General features: G+C 33.0%; 4 protein-coding genes across 4 annotated transcripts; 1 reads left to right on the top strand and 3 right to left on the bottom strand.

The window, feature by feature from the left end:
- Positions 1-1,067: 1,067 nt before the first annotated feature.
- Positions 1,068-4,607, top strand: LOC126683033 (alpha-galactosidase 1-like). Its single transcript, XM_050378853.1, has 14 exons — positions 1,068-1,236; positions 1,321-1,379; positions 1,455-1,546; positions 1,630-1,733; positions 1,907-1,982; positions 2,662-2,720; positions 2,810-2,875; positions 2,976-3,059; positions 3,144-3,208; positions 3,304-3,386; positions 3,511-3,601; positions 3,682-3,731; positions 3,892-4,035; positions 4,397-4,607. The coding sequence occupies exons 1-14, from the start codon at positions 1,112-1,114 to the stop codon at positions 4,487-4,489; spliced, it is 1,191 nt and encodes a 396-aa protein (XP_050234810.1). The 5' UTR covers positions 1,068-1,111; the 3' UTR covers positions 4,490-4,607.
- A 383-nt stretch (positions 4,608-4,990) lies between these two features.
- Positions 4,991-9,466, bottom strand: LOC126683032 (WD repeat-containing protein 26 homolog). Its single transcript, XM_050378852.2, has 5 exons — positions 9,240-9,466; positions 7,803-8,619; positions 7,377-7,478; positions 6,030-6,659; positions 4,991-5,486 (listed from the first exon to the last, which is right to left on the bottom strand). The coding sequence occupies exons 2-5, from the start codon at positions 8,589-8,591 to the stop codon at positions 5,271-5,273; spliced, it is 1,737 nt and encodes a 578-aa protein (XP_050234809.1). The 5' UTR covers positions 8,592-8,619; positions 9,240-9,466; the 3' UTR covers positions 4,991-5,270.
- Positions 9,467-11,973: 2,507 nt separating this feature from the next.
- On the bottom strand, positions 11,974-14,606 carry LOC126682310 (uncharacterized). The gene is made up of 6 exons (XM_050377951.2): positions 14,017-14,606; positions 13,816-13,923; positions 13,547-13,724; positions 12,964-13,061; positions 12,451-12,512; positions 11,974-12,335 (listed from the first exon to the last, which is right to left on the bottom strand). Exons 1-6 carry the CDS (start codon positions 14,485-14,487, stop codon positions 12,221-12,223), a joined length of 1,032 nt encoding a protein of 343 aa, XP_050233908.1. The 5' UTR covers positions 14,488-14,606; the 3' UTR covers positions 11,974-12,220.
- A 127-nt stretch (positions 14,607-14,733) lies between these two features.
- LOC126682311 (mitochondrial intermembrane space import and assembly protein 40 homolog) lies at positions 14,734-16,409 on the bottom strand. The gene is made up of 4 exons (XM_050377952.2): positions 16,208-16,409; positions 15,357-15,388; positions 15,150-15,275; positions 14,734-15,069 (listed from the first exon to the last, which is right to left on the bottom strand). The coding sequence occupies exons 1-4, from the start codon at positions 16,329-16,331 to the stop codon at positions 14,884-14,886; spliced, it is 468 nt and encodes a 155-aa protein (XP_050233909.1). The 5' UTR covers positions 16,332-16,409; the 3' UTR covers positions 14,734-14,883.
- Positions 16,410-19,968: the final 3,559 nt, after the last annotated feature.

Raw genomic sequence — 19,968 nt, 5'->3', positions numbered from 1 at the left:
ATTATTTGTAATGGGAGGCCGCTGCTGCACCACAGTCGCGCGTGCTTGCCTTTACAGACAAGTTTCTTAGATTTCTAAAACGTGGGCATTTTATGAATAGCCGACCCACAAAGAAAATGTAGTAAGCAATTATCCATATAAATTTTAGCTTTTAAATTATTATTAATATAATTTTATTGAATTAAAAATAAATTATTCAACCCATTTTTTATAAGACTAAAATAAATCATATTATTTCCATACTGCAAAAACAGTTAAAGTTGTTATTTTCGGTGTTCTAAAACATAGATAAATGTATTATTATAATTTGAATAGTTAAAATTAAAATATTAATTTATCTTTCATGAATTTGAACCACGTTTATTATATTCTTTTTAATTATCATTAATAATGACTTTATGCATTAAAAGTAAATTTAATTTTTAAAATATGTTATTAACTATAATAAGTATTTTGTATTTTTTTTACTATATTCAACTAATAATATAGGAAATATCTTTATATTTAAATTAAAAAATAGAATGAAAAACTAATTAAAAATAATTAATTTACAATAACTTTTTAATTTTTATACAAACTAAATATTATCTATTTTTTAGGAAGAAAAATAGTATTTCATTTTATATTTTCATCTATCTATATTTTTTTAATTCTTCGTTTGAATTAAAATTGGTTAGCAGGGATTAGTTGGATTAAGTATTAGTATTAGCAATTTTCATTTTAATTCAGCCAAAACAGCAGGCTTCAGAAGTTCGGGACGAATTCACAACAAGCCGTAAAGGTTAGGATCGAAACTGCAACGTCCTCGAGTATTTATGGTTATGGAAATTTACAAATAAAATAATTAGTGGTTGAAATACGTCGAGTAGTAGTAAATTAAAAGAAATCTTTTTGTTGCATTTCGGCAATGCATTTATTAAAAAACCTAGTGAATTCGTCACAGTCCATCTTATTGATGAGTGCACATTACACACTCACTCTTTTAGCACGACACTACTTTTTATTTAATATAATGTCTACGTATATAAATACACACTACACACACTAAATTAAGAAGACAAAAAAAAAACCACAAATAACTAAGTGCAATTAATTAGTTATAATTATAATTATGAGTTCATCTTCATGCTGCTGCTCATTTTTCTTTTCCTTACTCATCCTCCATGTAGCTTCTTCTTCCATTAACAGCAGGAAATTGCTGCTTGACAATGGCGTTTTTCTCACTCCTCCTATGGGGTAACGTAATTTCTTAAATTAGTTTTAAATTAATTTAAATTTTATTACATCAATTTAATTAGTTAGAGTTTAATGGTTATGCAGGTGGAACAGTTGGAATCACTTTCACTGCCAAATTAATGAAACCGTTATTAAAGAAACTGGTAAGTAAGTTAATTAGTTGGTTGGTTACATTAATTTGATAAATCTTAATTAGTGTAATTTGTAAATGTACACAGCTGACGCTTTAGTTTCAACTGGGCTGGCTAAGCTTGGATACGAATATGTGAACTTAGATGATTGTTGGGGTGAATCAAAACGTGACCCGCAAGTAATGTACAACCCTAAATTAGTTAAGTTAGTTTGGTTTCTTGTTGATTAAGCTATTAAACGTTTTTTTTCTGATTAAATTAGGGGAATCTGGAAGCGAACATGAGTACATTTCCTTTGGGAATTAAAGCTCTGGCAGATTATGTTCATAGCAAGGGTTTAAAGTTGGGAATATATGGAGATGCAGGGTAAGTATAAAATTTGTGTGTCATAAAAGAAACCAAGTGATACAAGTTGGGTTTAAATATTTTGCATGCATTTTTAACAAAATGGTAACTAAACATTTCATTTGTAAGATTTTAATACAAGTTTCTTAATTTTTTTTAAAATTTAATCGATGTGTTAATATGTTATGAATCAGGTCGAGAACATGTTCGGGAAGGATGCCGGGTTCACTCGGCCATGAAGAACAAGATGCAGCTACATTCGCTTCATGGGTATATTTTCATTTAGTTGCTATTAAATTTTTAAGGTCACTAAACTTTTTTAGTATTAATATAAGAAGAAATATGACGTGGCAAGATTCAGTTGTCACGTAGCTAGACTCAATTTGATTTGAAATCATTAGAAAGATTTATGGTACTTAATTATAATTTTTTACTAAACCTAAATTGAAATAAATTATATTTTATACTGACTAAAATTAAAATGTATAGAGTGTAAAAAGGCCAAATGTTGTAAAAAGGCCAAACCTTTCACAAAAGTTTCACAAAAGTCCTGACCTTTCAATTTTGTCGATTTTGGCCAAAAACTGATTATTTGGTTTCAAAAAAGTCCTGACCTTTCAATTTTGTCGATTTTGGCCAAAATGGATTATTTGGTTTCACAAAAGTCCTGACCTTTCAATATTTGACATGCCACATAGCCGTCACATAGGCGCCACATAGCCGTCACATAGGCGCCACATAGGCAAATTGAAATCAATCTGAGAGTTGGCCACAATTGAAACCAAATAATCAGTTTTTGGCCAAAATCGACAAAATTGAAAAGTCAGGACTTTTGTGAAACTTTTATGAAAGGTTTGGCCTTTTTAAGACATTTGGCCGTGTAAAAATTTAATACTATGCATATGAAGTATATGGTATTATTAATTTGTAATCATAAATTACTTTACAGGGAATTGACTACTTGAAGTATGACAACTGCTATAACGATGATACAAAACCAACGATCAGGTTAATTTTATGTCCTCAACTCAACTTGTTGTAATGAAATCCATGGATGCACATATATATGTCTGACTTTAATTTTCTTAAATTTGTAGATACAAAGTGATGTCCGATGCTCTAAAGAAGACGGGCCGATCCATCTTTTTCTCGCTCTGTGAATGGTACGACTCAATACTATTTTTTTTTTATTTTTACGGGACAGAGAGAGTATTTTATTCACAAACTCAGCATATGTATTTATAATTTGTTTGATTAAAACAGGGGAGACATGAGTCCAGCTCTGTGGGGAAGAGATATTGGAAATAGCTGGAGAACTACTGATGACATTTCTGACTCATGGGACAGGTATACATATATTTTATTTACTCCAACATGGATTATTTTAGTGACATTTTTAATCATTTAATTTGGCTGGTCTTATACATACAGTATGCTAAAGATAGCTGACATGAATCAAGTATTCGCTAGTTACGCCAAACCGGGCGGGTGGAACGGTTAGTTTTTGCTTTGTAACTAAGCCTAATCGGTTCGTTTGTATGACATAAAAAAAACATTGGTTTGATTCCTGTAATGCAAATGCTCCCATCAGATCCAGATATGCTAGAAGTGGGCAATGGAAGAATGAAGTATGAGGAATACGTAGTTCACTTTAGCATTTGGGCCGTCTCTAAGGTAACAACATTTTGCTTCTTGATGGATACTGAATCCTAACGACATTCAAACAAATATTATTCTCGAAAAAGATCTTATCTTAGTAGGACTCGTCTTCGAAGAATAATGCTTGTTTGCATTGCAGGCACCCCTGCTTTTAGGGTGTGATATTCGGTCCATGACCGATGAAACTATGCAAATTATAAGCAACCAGGAAGTTATTGCCATTAATCAAGGTGTGTGTGGAACATATAAATTTGAATTATGATTAATGATATTTAAATTTAAATTTGTTAATATTGAATAACGATTACAGATTCGTTAGGAGTTCAGGCTAAAAAAGTTAGAATGGAAGGAGAACGAGATGTAAGCTAAACTCAACTCATATTTCATAGCTTTTACGAATATTTGCAAATAAAATCGTAACTTTAGTTTTGATTATAATTCCTTCACGTTCTTTAAAATTTAGAAACGAGACGATTTCCTTTTCTTTCTTTAAATTCTATCATTGTTTCGAATTTCGCAGATATGGGCAGGACCTCTATCAGGGAACAGGATAGTAATATTGTTAGTAAACAAAAAGAAGTATAAATCAACAATGACAGCACATTGGGACGACATAGGCATCTCTTCAGACCATACATTTGTTCAAGCAAGAGATGTGTGGGAGGTTTGTATATAATACTGTATAACTCATTTTTATTCACTTCTTCTTTTTGATTAAAAGGTCATCGCGGTTCTTGAATTTATATGTTAGAATCAATTAACTCACATTTAGCAAATTTAATCAATTAGATACAGTATTTTTATTTTTAGGTCAATTAACCCCCCAATTATAAAAATAAACAGTTCATGTGACTAAAGACCCAATTTGGGGTAAATCGATCTAGAATTAGAAAATATTGTCTCTTATTGATTAAAACCGCTAAATATGAGTTAATTAATCCTGACTCATAATTTCAGGACTGCGGCGATTAATCTTTTATCCTTTTCTTAACCTACTCTGTCTCTTCCATGCTAATGTCACTCAGCATCAAACTCTTGCAACGCCATTTCAAGAAAAGCTGACAACAGACGTGGAACCTCACTCCTGCAAGCTCTATGTGTTGACTCCAATCTTATAGCTTTTTCTTTGTAAAAAACAAGATTTAATCTCTCTAATTACAAAGTTATACCATGTAATATGTATATGATGAGACTCTGTAATAATGAAGTAGCGAAATCCAATTAAATCTTCACTTATCATTCTCCAACTCAAAAGAGAACCTTGTGGAATGAGCAAATTGAGTATAACCTACCATAGATAGAACTAGAAGAATCCGTATATTTAATTAAAACCGAAATGTCATATTCTCATTCCACACAATCGCATAATTAGAGCATGAAAATTCATAATATGAGTATGAATCGTACAAATCGGGTGAACTGCACAATCTGTTATGTAGAATATCGAAGTCCCCAGTATAACTCTGAATCACAAATTTCTTTAAACTGAATCGAAATAAAGTCGCAATGATTTGAATTAACTGACCAAATGATCAGCATTAACCCTACTAGATGCCACCACTTCTTGCACTCTTTGTGTAAAAATAATTTAACTAGAGAGAGCAAATGAGAAAAGAAAATGAAAGCGAAGTAATTTCAGAAGGATGCATTAGGTGCAACATTCAAGGCCATGACTTTTCCAGGGAAAGAGAAACATAATCCAAGGATTTGACCTTCAGCAGAAGATTAAATTTCTATCCCTTTGGCAGATAACAGGCTAACAAATCATGCCATTTTGCCGGCTATCACATGCCATGAACACAAGTAATTGTTTCCAAGTCTTACAACAAATGTCTATTAACTTTTAACATTATAATCTCCGTAACTTCCAAGGAATTTAATAACTGTTCTCCGGATGTTTTAACTTTTTCCGTTGCAGGAATGAGCAGTGCCATTACTCCGGTCTCTCTGCTTCAGACTGTAGTGATTTAAGCCCCATATTCGAATTGTCCGGTCATCACTACCTGAAGCCAGCATGTGCAGATTTTCTGGATTCCAGCTAACACAATTAACAGCTCCTGAATGTCCTGGTAGTGCCAGCAGTAATTCTCCGGAGCCTCTATGCCATATATACACCTGCAACAACCTCACCCCGTCATTGTAGCTGTCTTAAAACAAATGTATGAATCCTTGTAATCTGCATACTAATATTGAAATATGTGTATTTAATTATTATTTTTTAAATAGCACATCCATACAAGTTGAATTTTCAGATTGAATTTTGTGTTTGTAACGGCACGCATAAGAGTTCGAACCACACTACAGCTGCCACTCCAAAATAAACACAACCACTTTGTCAGACGGCCAACCTAGTATGCTAACATTCTATTTGCAGCAGTAAAGCCAACAAATGGCCTATATATACTAAAATAAGGCATGATCGATAGAAGTTTCAACATCTCTAAGATAATACCCTATATTGCATCTTTCAACTATCAGTCACTCTATGTACAAAATATACACAAACAGCACAATATCATAATAATAAGTGCAAGAACTGATAATAATAATTCAAAGGTACCAACTGTTGGAAAGATAGTCAATGCATATTCTTCATAGCATCTTCTGTAGAAGAAGTAAATTTTTCATTACCATTAGCACAAAAGACAACAAAAGTACCTGAGAGTCCTCACTACCACTCGCAATAAATGCCTGCTCAAATCCACCAAAGCAGGATCTGATTATAAATCGAGTACGTGTGTGGCCTTTATACTTGCACACAATCTTAGGACTCCCTTCTATGTCCCACAGATGAATTTCTTGATTTAAAAGATTGACCAAAAGAAACTTATTGTCTTTTGATAGCGAGAATGATGTTAATGTTTCGTCCTCTACAATCAGCCTTTCAGATTTCGTTTCCCTGTCAAGCAACAATATTGAATTTTCTTTACACATACTTATAATCTTCTTCCCGTCATCAGTTATGGCCACGTCCGCTATCCTTAGTGTCTTCTGCTCTTTCCAACATTCCAGCTCCTTTCCATCCAAATCCCACGAGCAGATGCTCTTGTCTGTCATGCCAGCAAATATCCCCCTACCATCAGGAAACCATCCACAGGATACTAAGCCAATGCCAGATTTATCATAAACATGGACACACTCTCCAGAACTGACATCCCAGCGCCTGATAACTTCTTCCTGTCCGCATGTAAGGAGTTGTTTGTCATCAGGGCTCCATGATACAGTCAACACAGGTTTTCGATGACCCTTTAATGCATGCTTCAGTGAAACTATACCGTCCTCTTTAATCTATAATTGACCAGCAAAAGTCAAATCAATTCTAAATCCACTTCACACTTAAACCACAATTCCACAAGAACAAAACTGCAGAAGAAAATATGAAACATTTTGCATCCACGTCTTAAAAATCATCAGTGACCTCCTATAATATCCACACACACAAACAGGTAAACATGTGTTGCAAACGTGGATTATTACATAGTAAAAAGATAAAGAAAGCCTAGGAAATAATGTAATGGTGCAAAATGTAGCTAATAATAAAAGCCAAAGAGCATCTTGTAACCAGTGGTATAAATTTGAGAATATTATAGTACCCCCTCTACTCATGAATGTAGACAAAAAAATGTTAAATTGAAAGGATTGAAGATTTTATCTTCACAACCTCCCCCTCCTCCGCAAGTGCTTTTACCCTTAAAAATTGACAGCTTAAAGTCCCAGTAACAAACTCTGAAAGTCTAACGAGAATATGTGTAGCTGTATGTATATATATCCCTGTTTGAATATGACCAGTATTAATGTGACCAATGATTAGAGAAGCATTAGATCCAGAAAATTACTCTATAATGATGTTCATAAAAATGCAAGAGAAGACCGTAAACTAGTCATTAATTCGTCATACTTGCTGTTTATCGAAATATGTAACTGATTAATCGAGGTGATATAACCAGTCTATTAAATAAAACATTTATGTCTGAAAGAAGCCAAGAATGACGATGAGATGCTTACCTCCCATATAATCGCGGACTGATCTTTAGAAGATGAGGCCAAATACTTGCCATTATGTGAAAATTGCAAAAACCAAACTTCATCATCATGTGCTTCAAGAATCTGTTCATCGGGTAAAAGAAACTAAGAAATGAGAAGATCTCATGACTTTCAAACTTGTGCAATGCAAACTAAAAGCAATCAGGAGTTTAATGATATGCACACAAAAAAGTGATCGTCATATGAAAACCATACAACACATCAAAGTTTTCATCTCAACTTATATTAAATTCATAAAAGTAAAAAAAGTAAATTACTTACTTTCTCTGCATCAGAAACAAAGTTTTGATGTTAATATTGCTTATAAACCAATGAAAGAGAGGACAAACAAATGGACAACGTACAAATTAATATTAGAGAAGGACCACAAACTAGAAGACATCTAACCTGCATTGTTTGAGAGGGAATCTGGTTTTTTCCGCATTGATGATCTGAGTATAATGAAAGATCACTATCCAAAGTATTGTGGAAAACACAAGCATCACGTTGCATGTCAAGAGCCTTCTCGACAAGATGTTCTAACCGTTTCTCAGGAATCATGACAGTAGGAGGTAGTAGTTTCTGTAATTTTTCTAGAATCTTTGACCTAGAATTTGCAGCCTCGGTATCCTGACAAAAGACCAAACACCGTGAAGGAGAGACAATGCAGGCAGCAAGCTCGTGAATGCGGTTCAAATTAATGCGAAGTGGCACTATCTCATTCCTTAGAGTATCTAGGGCCGCAACAATATTATCCAATTTCAGAAGTTTAAAGAACTTCTGCTCTAAAAGCAAGAAAGACGCCATTTTGACAGTTGTTTCATCCAGAATACCAATTTTATGCAAGGTGGCCACACTCTCATCCCATTGTTCATCGACTACTTGCTGCATAAACAAGCTTACTACAGGTGAGTGCAAGGGTATTCCCGATTCTTCCTCCAAAAGAGCCCCGCTCTTCTCATAGCCAAGTGAGTACAATGCCCTAGTTATAATTTTAACAAATTCCAATTTCTTAATGACTCCTCTTGAACCGATTGTTTCTCCATCCCCTTGGGAGGTTAGTGGCCTAGCCATCAAGTCTCCCAAAGAGCAAGCTAATGGACCTGTAACAGACGAGTGGCCGGAAAAACTTTTGGATTCTCCAAGGGGCAACTTTACACGTTTCAAAGGCGGCTCATTATCCTCTACAACTCCCATGAAATGTCCAACTCAGCCCATATATGCTCTACAATAAAAACAAGTAAATCAAGTAGGAGAGAGAGGAAAAAGATTAACATCTGATTTTCATAAGCATCAACCTAAAAATAAGAATACATATGAGAAACACAAATTGATGCAATGAAAAGTGGAAATGTTAACAAAAAGGAACAATGCCAAGAAGAAACACAAACTCAAACAAAAGCAAGAACCCATGACGTCGTAAAAGTATGAAATGAGCAGTGTACAAACCCCCAAAGAGCGGCACGCGGTTAATACACGAAAAATTAACAGCAGCACCAATAAGCTTTAAGCAATTAAAGACATGATAACAACAACACAACTAATTTAGAAGCAACAATTAAAACAATATTCATAATAACACTACTTTCATTTCATTTCATTTCTAATTTTTAATTAATGTACAACATGATTGTAATCTAAGAACAAACAAACAGTTACAATAATTCATATGATCAAACATAACCAATTCTATTTAATCCTATGACAGTTAAGTTCAATCTCAGAGTAAGAGACAAGAAAACAGTTAAATAAGCAGCAAACCATATGAGGATCGATCAACACAAAGATTATAAACGAAAATCAAGAAAATTAAACTAATTAAAAGAAGAAATGTAAAATGATTACCAGATAGCATTACCCAGATACAGAAATTAGATTAGATGATATTAATAAAACCCCAAAATTGGAAATAAAATTTCCAAAATTAGAAAATTGAATTGGGAGATTCTTTGATTCTTTCCTTTATTGTTTTATCAACAATAATATAATCTCGACTCCAATCTATGAATCTTCTCCACTCTCTATTTCTCTGTAATTTATAGGACAATCCATCAATCTGTTCTATTTATATTTATCTTGGAATTTATACAGAGGCAAATAAAAATAAAAAAGTTTTACGGTGACATTTTTGTATCTCTCTTTTCTGCCCCTAATCATTTTCTTAATATTACATTGCACCCTACCACCTACAATTTTTTCACTTTTACAGATGTTGCCCTCATTGTTCATCATTTGGTTAGAGGAAAAGGTGTGGGTATGTCCCTAATGTTTTAGCCGCGTCCTATCTTGAACCTTAATGTTTTTCGAAGCTTAAAAATGACTCTGATTTTTATTTTATCATAATGTTGATGCACGATTTAACGGACCTTTAAATAATTTTAAGCACTGATAATTTTGATGGCATGGGTTTATTGTTGATCATTAATGTTGGAAAATATTAATACATGTGTGAAAATGATATGACTGTTTGTTATTTTGAAATTTAATTTTGAGTGAGACTCACTATCCAAAAAAATTGAATTTTAATAGTTATGTGTTTATATGCTCAAAGTGATTAAATGATGAACGATAATTGATGTTTAAAATATTACTCATTTAATTTGGAATTTAAAAAAAAAATCCATTTTCACATTAGTTGAACAATATAAATTGAAATGGTTTACAGTGAGTTGCACATTTGTTCATTTACAAGCTAGTGACGTCTAAAGGGGATGTTATAATTTTTTAAAGATAATGTAATTGTTTTATACTATTGTCACATGTATGATTTGCAACTAAGCAAATGTCGAATTCAATTTAAACCACTTCAATATTGGAATGAATATGTTTTTTAGTTAAACATCATGAAAGCGTGATTTTGTTGAACATTATTCACTTTTTAATAAGTTTGAGTTGAGCGTAATAACATGGTAGAAAACATATAAGCATTCAGATTCAATATTTTTAGATAATGAGTTTCACTTACAACTAAATTTTAAAATGACAATAATCAATATCATTTATTTTTATTAACATTTCCAACATTAATGAGCAACAATAATCCATATTAGTAAAACTAACGAGTGTTTAATGGTTCAAAAAGTGGAGTGTATATTATAATAAAATAAAATATCAGGGTTGTTTTGAGCTTTGAAAAATATTAAGACCCACGTTAAGATGCGGCTAAAATATAATGGTTATATCATCACCTTTTCCTTTGTTTATTACAGATTATATACAGCTTATGAGTCACTCACATGACATTAGCGTATAAACATTGCCTCTTCTTTTTTTTTTTTTTTTTTGAAAAGTTGCCTCTTCTTCTTTTTAGAATGGAATGATATTTAAACTGAAAGGCGGGTAATAATAAGATTTTAATCGAAAAAATAAGGGGGGATATGGCGAAATTGGTAGACGCTACGGACTTAATTGGATTGAGCCTTGGTATGGAAACTTACTAAGTGATAACTTTCAAATTCAGAGAAACCCTGGAATTAAAAATGGGCAATCCTGAGTCAAATCCGGTTTTCCGAAAACAAACAAAGGTTCATATCATAAAGACAGAATAAAAAAGGATAGGTGCAGAGACTCAATGGAAGCTGTTCTAACAAATAGGTTAGCAAATGCGTAGGGAAATTGGAAGGATATTTTTGATAAATCACTGATTAATTAGGTAGGTTGCCAAGGTCTAGGGCTTGTGCAAAAACTGAATAACCTAACCTACAAATTTGATTTGGTTTGGTATTATAATTTTGTTTTTTTTTTCATTTTATTTGAATTTTTTTAAAAAAGATCAGCTAAATTTTAGTATAAATCGAACCAAGTTGAAAAATTAATCAAATTGATTGGCAAGATTTAGTTCGAACAAAGGGTCAACGCGCCCCCTGAACTTGTGACACGAGATCATCTAACCCAATTTATGTATTTTTAAGCAATTAATCCCAAAACTCTTCATTTTTGCATCAAATAATCTCATAATTGTATTTTAAAATGCGTAATATACAAATCGGAGGTGAACGATGTAAAAAGGTAATTAAATACGCGAGATAATTATCCTAAATCTATTTTTTAAAGTAAAAGTATAAATTATGGAGTTATTCGACCCAAAAATGAATAGTTTGGGCTTAATTATTCAAAAAAGTATAAATTTGGTTAGATGATCCCGTGTCATAAATTTAGGGGACGCGTTGACCCTTTATTCGATTTTGTTCAAAAAGTATTATAGCCTTAGAAATTTAGTGGAGTTTGGTTTTGAAATTTCGGTTCGATCTAATAAGTAATATATATAAAGCTAACAAATATCATGTTGCGAATTTTTAATAAGCCTCTCTTGTGGTTAAATTAGTAATTAGTGTATATGAATAGGAGCAGAAAGAAAATAAAACAGAAGAATAGAGAATACTTAAAATTTATTGTCATATATGTTCATAAATATGCATATCACAACACTCATTTCTTTTATAGATATTTATTAGTCAGATCTACTTATTTAAATTTAATTATTTATAACTCGGTCTAATCCAGATTGTTAGATTCGGATTGACATAATTTCTTGCTTATACAAAAGCACCTAAACATAAAAAGTGTATGGTTAAGCTAGTGGGATTTTAAGAGATATAACACTTTATTACTGAGATGTGTATACAAATGCTTATGAGCATAACGACTTCCCTTTCACAGAATTTTCTAAGTTAATTCTCACATCAAGCTCATGAAAGAAAATCACCAATTCAACGCCTCTTGTTACAACTATTTCACTTTTCCAAAAAAAAAAAAAAACCCAGCAAAAAATACGTACGGTTCTCTAACATTATCTCAAAAATCACCGCAACAAAACCTCTATTAAATCAGGGACCCGCAGATAACTGCTCATCAGAATCTGAATTGTCAACCATTTTCTCCAGTGACTCCATATCACCGGCTTCGGAAAGAGTATGCAGCCGAAGTTTTTCGGCATCTTCACTGTTGGGGGGAAAAAGAAGAGGAATGTGTAAGTATGGAACTAACATGCGAAGTATAAAATATTCTCAAATCTCAATTCTATCAATTTTTAGAGCAAAATGCGTAAATGACATACTCGGTAACCCCAAATATCTCCTTCACAACTAAGGAACTGTCTCTTGAACAGAACTCTGGCAGCTGGTCAAAATGCAAATCAAAAATCAGAACACCATAAAAGCCTTCATGAAAATGGTTTATTCGCTAATAGAGCACATAGTAACCAAAAAAAAACAAAGTTTAACCCTCCAAAACAAATGAAATTTAATATAGAAACTTAAAATTAAAAGAGGATTTTGGACATCATCGACCGTATTGGAAGACCACATGTTAGGCATGAGTCACAAGAGATGATCACAATAAGATTTAACATATTAGAGGCAATAGATGTGTATGGATTTGGTAATCAGAAATTTTTAAGTATTGGCACCATATTATAAGTCTTAAAGTTTTTCAACATCAGCAAAGCTAATTAAATCCTTATTCACAAGTGAGAAAATACGGGAAGAGTATTTGTCTGCAGCTCAACAAAGTCTGCAATGTAGATATGGGCTATAAAAATACTACTAAAAATTATTTTTAAGCCACTTACCTCAGACAGATAATACACCTTGCCGAAAAGGGTCTGCACGGCAAGCTTTCTCTTAAATCCTTTTTCAGTATACCCTGCCATATCCATGACCACCGGACCTGAGGAGCAGGAAAAAGTTGAAAATTGATATCACAACTGATATGGTGTAGTCATAGTAAAGTACCAATATTCAACAAATTGCAGATTGCTCAGTCCACTGACTCCAGTCTCCTCACCCTAGTCCTCCCCCAATTCTAAATCACTAAAGCTTGGAAACAAATTTATAGGTAAAACCTTAAAGCAAAGAAAATCCCCCAAGTCCCATTGATGTCTCTTTTGTATCACTTACAAAATTCCTGTATACCTAAAATTTAACATCAAGATACACAAACCTTCATCTACAAGCCATCCTGTAATTGCCTTACATTGAAAATATAAAGCTAACGGCAAAAGTTTAGAGAATGTGTAGGTGATAGGTTTGCTTGTTATTTTCATTCTCATATTTTTTACAAAGCACTAATAATGCCTAACAAAAGTACAGGCCTCTAACAAATGGTTATTTCTTGCGCCATTAGGAAATTAGGAGCTTTTAATAACAAGGTACCTTTTTCGTTCACAATCCGAGTTGAAATGTCATTCAAAATATCAGCAACGTGGGAGTCCTCCAGCATTGAAGCTTTTCTAAAGTGGATTAAATTGACAACTAGATCAGGATTGAAAGGCTTCTCATTCAAAGCATATCGAACATACTTGCGGAAAATATCCTCCATGCTAAAACCTGTCTGGAATGAATTAGCAGGAGTCGTCAAAGCCAAAAAGAATTTAAACAACAGATTATGAATGAAAAACAAGAGTTGAGAAATGTTGTATAACCTTTTTCTGCAAATCAGCGAGGGCGGAAGGCGATAATGCCTCACCAGGTCCTGCTTTGTGAAATAGGAGCTCATCAATGGATTTGCAAAGCATAGCATTTTTATTGACCTGAATGAAATAATTCAAGAAATAAATTAAATTAATTATCATATAAGAACAACGCAATAATGTATGTAAAAGCATAGGTTAAAAGTAAGAGACCAGGCTCCGGCGCTTGGCTTTGGGAGAGGATAATTTCTTTAGGGTTTTAACGACGGCAATAACAAAGGTGATGCTAAGATAACCTAAAGGAACAGCCAGAATCCAAGGTAAGGAGCTCTGGCCAACTCTCGGACCAGGTAGGGCTTGAGTAACAGAGCCGGTGAACTCTACTACGTCCAATGCTTTCTCCTGAATCCATGGCAATTCCTCCTCCACTTCTATTTCTTCTTCTTCCTTATTTTTTAGGGATTTTTGGGTGTTGCTATTGTTTTCAATTGGGCTAGAGTTGCTCTTGTTAGCTGCCGCCGCCGTAACATGAAGAAACCCTCTCGCTATCCGTTTGTTCTTCCGCAGCTGCAAAAATGCACGGGAATTTGGGGACGGTAAGTTGGAAGAAGGTAAGGGCGGTTTGGATCGCTGAAGCAGTTGCGACGAAGAGGAGGCCGCCGGAGCTGCAGCGAGAAAAGACATCACTTGTCAATCGGCCGGCTACTTTGTGACTGTGCTTTTTGGAATCCGCTCAGCTCGGCTGCTGAGGTTTATGGATTGGGTTGGGGAGGGTTTTCCCGTAAAACAAATTTATTTCGTAAGGTTAAATTAATTTCCTGTGTAATGTACGTAATTGGGTTTCTATGTAAGAAAATAATATTACTGATACTAAATCTGATATTCATTATATGTTTTAGAGTCTTGCTTGATCCTAATATTTGTGTCACATTAAAGTATCAAATCAATTCGATATATTGCTAATTTCATACAGTCTTTTGGGTTCATAATAAATTCCATTTTTCAAATAATTAGAGGCCAACAATTGTCTGGATCAAAATCAGTATTTCAGAACTGTAATTGCTGTGCAAGAATGTCTATTTAGAGCTTGGATTTTTGGCTTGGAGATTCCCGTGACCATGTCGGAGGGAGAATTTCGTACTCTTGAGCTGCCACTTTGTCGTCTTTTCTCACTTCTTCTTCTTCTAAAACGTCCTTTGGAAATGCATCAGGATTTGCTTTAATGCAATTCTGCAAAGCCACAAATGGATGTACACAGTCCGAACCCTGTGGAAAACCAAATACAACATCTTGGTTACACTTTCGTAGAGATTCCAAATTTATAATGCATGGTTCATTACACGTACCTTTTCCTCAGCGGTACTTTTGAGAAAACAAAGGAACGCTTCTGAAAACGGAACCCCACATGAGCCCTTGCGCAAGTCAGCTATGCATGGGCACTCTAGTGCTTTCTGAGCTTTTGCATCAAGAGACTAAAAATCCATATTTCAACTTTACTTATCTACAAATCCGGATCATGAAGAAAAATAGGTATGAATCTGATGTGCACTAACCTCATTCTCTTCATTGCCAAATGCAACAGCTTCTGCCAAAGGATTTAAAAAATGAAGTTAACTGCAAACTGCACAAGACTTCAACCCCCCCCCCCCCCCCCCCCGAAATATCACATGAGCCGATATACAGAGGTAATAGGCTAATGATGGGTCCAAGTGATACCCAAATTCTTTCAGAATAGAGGGAATTGTGCGAATAAAATTGCACTTTGACTGTCTATATATTTTCTAGGGTTAAATGCAAAAGAAATCATGAACATTAGCTAGCATGTTTTGCAATTAATGTACAAACTTTAAATCTCGGCGATGTTAGACACGAACTATAATTTTTTTTAATTTGGAACACTGAGGTCCGAGGACACCGGAATATACATTATTCCGTCATCCACATCAATATTTGTTATCAAGAAATTGTCCGGTGTTCCGAATTACAAAAACGTTATAGTTCATATCTGACATTGCCAAGATTTTGTACCCAATTTTTATGTCACTGCACTTGATCTATTAGTCTGATAATGGAAAAGCAATAGATTGATCTATTCTTTGTTCACAGAGTTTAATAATTAAGCTACTGGCACTTGATTGGTTTAATTACCATTTTATCAAAGGCTACTTAGCAGAGCTAACACTGTATCAGCAATCATAATACACCCTAATTTGCTCAAGTAAGCGCAAATTCGAAAGATTTTACCAGTTCTATAGAAATCTAATCATCCAATTAAACATTGCATTACTGGACAAAAGAAAATCAAAACTCCAACCGAAAACTCCTCACATGGACATATTGACAAACACCTAAAACCCATTAACACATGGTACGTTAGGCATTGAAGAAAACTAGAAATTGGCACCTGCAATGAGAGATTCGATTGACGTATGTGGCTGGGAATCAGGTAACTCAACCGATGATGCTGACTGGTCGCTCTGACTCTGAGTTTGATCAACTGCCGCCACCTCGCTATGAGCCTGACCCATCTTACTTTTCTAGACAGCTGGTCTGCAAGTAGATTATGCACCAATTTTTCACCGCAGATTAGGAACTGTAATCGGGTCGAGCCTAAGCTTTTTTAACTTAGCCCAGCCCGATCTCAATCTAAATTAGGGAAAAATTACAAGAAAAATTACTATTTTAATAAAAGAAATAAAAAAAATTCTAACGTTTCACTTTTTTAGCGATTTAAGCTTAACGTTTAAAATATTACGAAACAAATTCTATCTTTTCCAATTTTTGCATTATGTAGTCTCATCCCGAATTTCGGCCATTTTATCATCTTTTTAGTTTACAAAGTACAAATATGTGAAATGTTGGGATTTTATTTGGAAAAATTTAAAACGTTGGAATCTTTTTTGGATTATATAAAGATTTAATAGTTTTGGCTGTTTACTTATAACGATTTTTGGTGAATTTTGTCTCTTTGTTTCTTGTTTCATTTCAAGTTTTGTGATGGTTCAAGCCTCTTTTTTGCAAATTTTGTTGCTTCAGCAATTTATGCGGTGATTCAGAATTGCAGGTTGTAAAGTTTTAATGAGCCTAAGGATTTATATAGCTCCAGCGCAGTTGTATAACTTTAACTTTTAATTTTTGTAAGTGTTCGTGTTTCTAGCATATGCGTCTTTTTTATGTGAATTTTATGTCGAAACTTACATTTTCAACTGCGATGGTTTCGAGCTAATATAAGTGTCTATATTGATTTAAAAAGGCTTAATACCTTAAAAAACCCGACCTTTTATCCTCTTTTCAATCCTACCCTGACGTTAAAAATTTGTCAATTTTACCTCATTTTGCATTTTTCCATTTCAATTGTACCCTGAAGCATAAAATTGATCGTTATTTATTTGACAAAAATTCAGAAGAATTCTTCAAAACTGGTCAATTTAATATAAAAAATTAATCTAATGTAAAAAGGATCAATTTAGAGAATTTTTGCCAAATAAAAGAAAATCAATTTTATGCTTTAAAGTACAATTGAAATGAAAAAATACATAATAGGGTAAAATTGATTGATTTGCAACGTCAGAGTAAGATTGAAAAGGGGATGAAAGGTCAGAGTTTTTTTAAGATATTAGACCATTTAAAAATAGTATTAATTAAAATAATAATAATAATTTTACTTAATTAAAAATACCATAAAATATTTCTTTTATATCGTTTACTTACTCTTTCACATAATTAAAGCAAAAAAAATCACATTATTTTATTTCGTATCCATTTCTTTTTTCAAAAAATAATATATAGTACGATAATCATTGAAGTACGTTATGAATCAACTGTTATAAAATATACTACAAAACACAAAAAAATACAAACAATTTATAAAATTTATCAAAACAAAACAAATCAACACAATTCTATTAATGAAATTTTTACGGTGTAAGAATTCAGAAAATTCTAATGTTAGAGATTTTTTTTAGCCTCATTTGTACTGCTAGTACTTTCATTTTTAACTTGTTCCGTTTCAAATACATTTCATTAATTTTTTTTTTGTCAAAACAAGGATTATATTGATATGTGAAAATAGAAGTACATAATGTTTCTTAGCAATAGTTGCCGCAAATAAAATAATACACTGAATAACTCCTAAAAATGAGGATATAAGGACTTATTAGCCACTTCATGGGCCATCCAATTACACATTCGCTTAACATGTGAAAATTCACACGAATTAAACAACGATGATAAGCGAACGGTATCAATAATTATGACTTCTATTTCTGCCGTTATATTCTTCTTGCATTGTGTGCATGCCAAGAGCCTCAGCAAATTTTGTTGATGTTATACCTGAAAATCGATGAGAAATGTAATAAGTGATAAAACCCAAAATTTGTACAAACCATACCAACAACTGCAATGCAAATCCTTTTATTAAAAGATGCATTAAAATTTACAAGTCAGGCGGGTGTGGCCGCCAGTGCTACACTTGCACAGTGATCTTGTGAGTACCGATAGAGACTTGATAGAAAGTAATTTGCTCTGATGAAAATTCATGTAACTGTCACAAGAAGTACAAAATCTCACAAGGAGTACAATAACCTCACAAGGAGTACAAAACCTCACAAGAAATACACCAATATATTCAATATCCTCGTTAGTATTGGCCTTATAATAGTTTAAGATATTTGTGTGTAAATTCATTATGCAAATAGTTTGTGAAATCAGTTTATGAAATCAGTTTTTAATTAAATTCATTGGATTTTAGTATCCAATATAACAAATTCATTATGCAAATAGTTTATGAAATCAGTTTTTAATGAATTTCTATGCATATATGATATATAACAATGAATGATAAACTAAATAAAGTATGAACTCAAAAGAGAAAAAATAAACCAAGTATGAACTAAGAAAAAGAAAAAGAAAAAACACATTTTCTCATGATTTATGTACTTTGAAAATTAAAATTGTTCACTGTCTAATTTTAAAAAAGAAATTAACAATAAAAAAGTTGAGACAGAAACAAAGAGATAAGATATTTGACTACGGGTGCTGTTCGGAGCGCAAGAGTTTTCTCTTATTGATTATCGCCACTACCTAAGAACACTCGTTCACTACTAAAATTCATCAAAGCGACATCCATCATACCAAAACTTCCACATATCAAAATCTTTTATTTAAACTCACCAAGCATACGATTTTCACCGTTGAATATATTAGAGATATTATTGTATATATGAGCCAACGAAGTTTGATTATCAGAATTGCAAAACATATTTGGATAAAGTATCATCCTATCAATTATAGTATTACATAAACTCAAACAACAAAATTTTAACTTCGAAACAAATAACAATCAAGTTTATAGAATTCAATTATACAAAGATTTAGGGAAAAAAATTACACATGTATATATTTTAAACCAAACGAAAAGCAAAAAATGATCTCAAAGATATGAAATGTAGTGTTGTTTATGATGGTAAAGGGTCATGTTTTTATTAGATTGCGTATCCCAAAAAAATTAGATACAAAAAGATTAAAGTTTTATTATGATTAATTAATCTAATTATTAACTCCATCAATTTTGATAATAGTTTCATGCAAACAGTTATAGTTTGTTGGTTATATGAACAATAGCATGAATATGCAAAGTAACAGAAATTAACGTTTTAATAAGAAAGAATACTACCGATGGGATTGAAAAAACCTGGACCAGATGTATCGCCGTCGTTGTTATCACAGCAACACCGTTCAGTCGCCCAAACTTGGATTGAAAAAAGTAACCGCCCAAGGCCAAATCAGAAAACTCACATTTTCCCTTGATTCATCCTCTTCTCCACAACTGGACAAAGTGGAGATGTGAGAAATGGGTAAGACATCGACAAATTGACTGTCAACGGACGACCAAGGAGAGGAGGGCAGCAAACACCGACGGTAGAGAAGAGGAGAGAAGCAGACGGCAAATCAAAGGCGGCATTTGTGATTACAATAACCGCCATTATACATTTCATTAATTGACCGCCCTCGATTTGTGAAAAATAAAATTAAAGTTTGAACAACGATCATATTCAAATTAAGGATCGATTCAAAGAACACTTGCAAAAATCACCAAACCACTTCCCTTTGGTAAGCACTTCGACAAAGAATTTTTTTACAGAACACATCAAAAGAACCAACAAA

Source organism: Mercurialis annua, linkage group LG5 (assembly GCF_937616625.2).
Source record: "Mercurialis annua linkage group LG5, ddMerAnnu1.2, whole genome shotgun sequence".
NCBI lineage: Eukaryota > Viridiplantae > Streptophyta > Magnoliopsida > Malpighiales > Euphorbiaceae > Mercurialis > Mercurialis annua.
The sequence above is the reverse complement of the archived record's forward strand: the minus strand, read 5'-3'. Positions and strand labels throughout refer to the sequence as shown.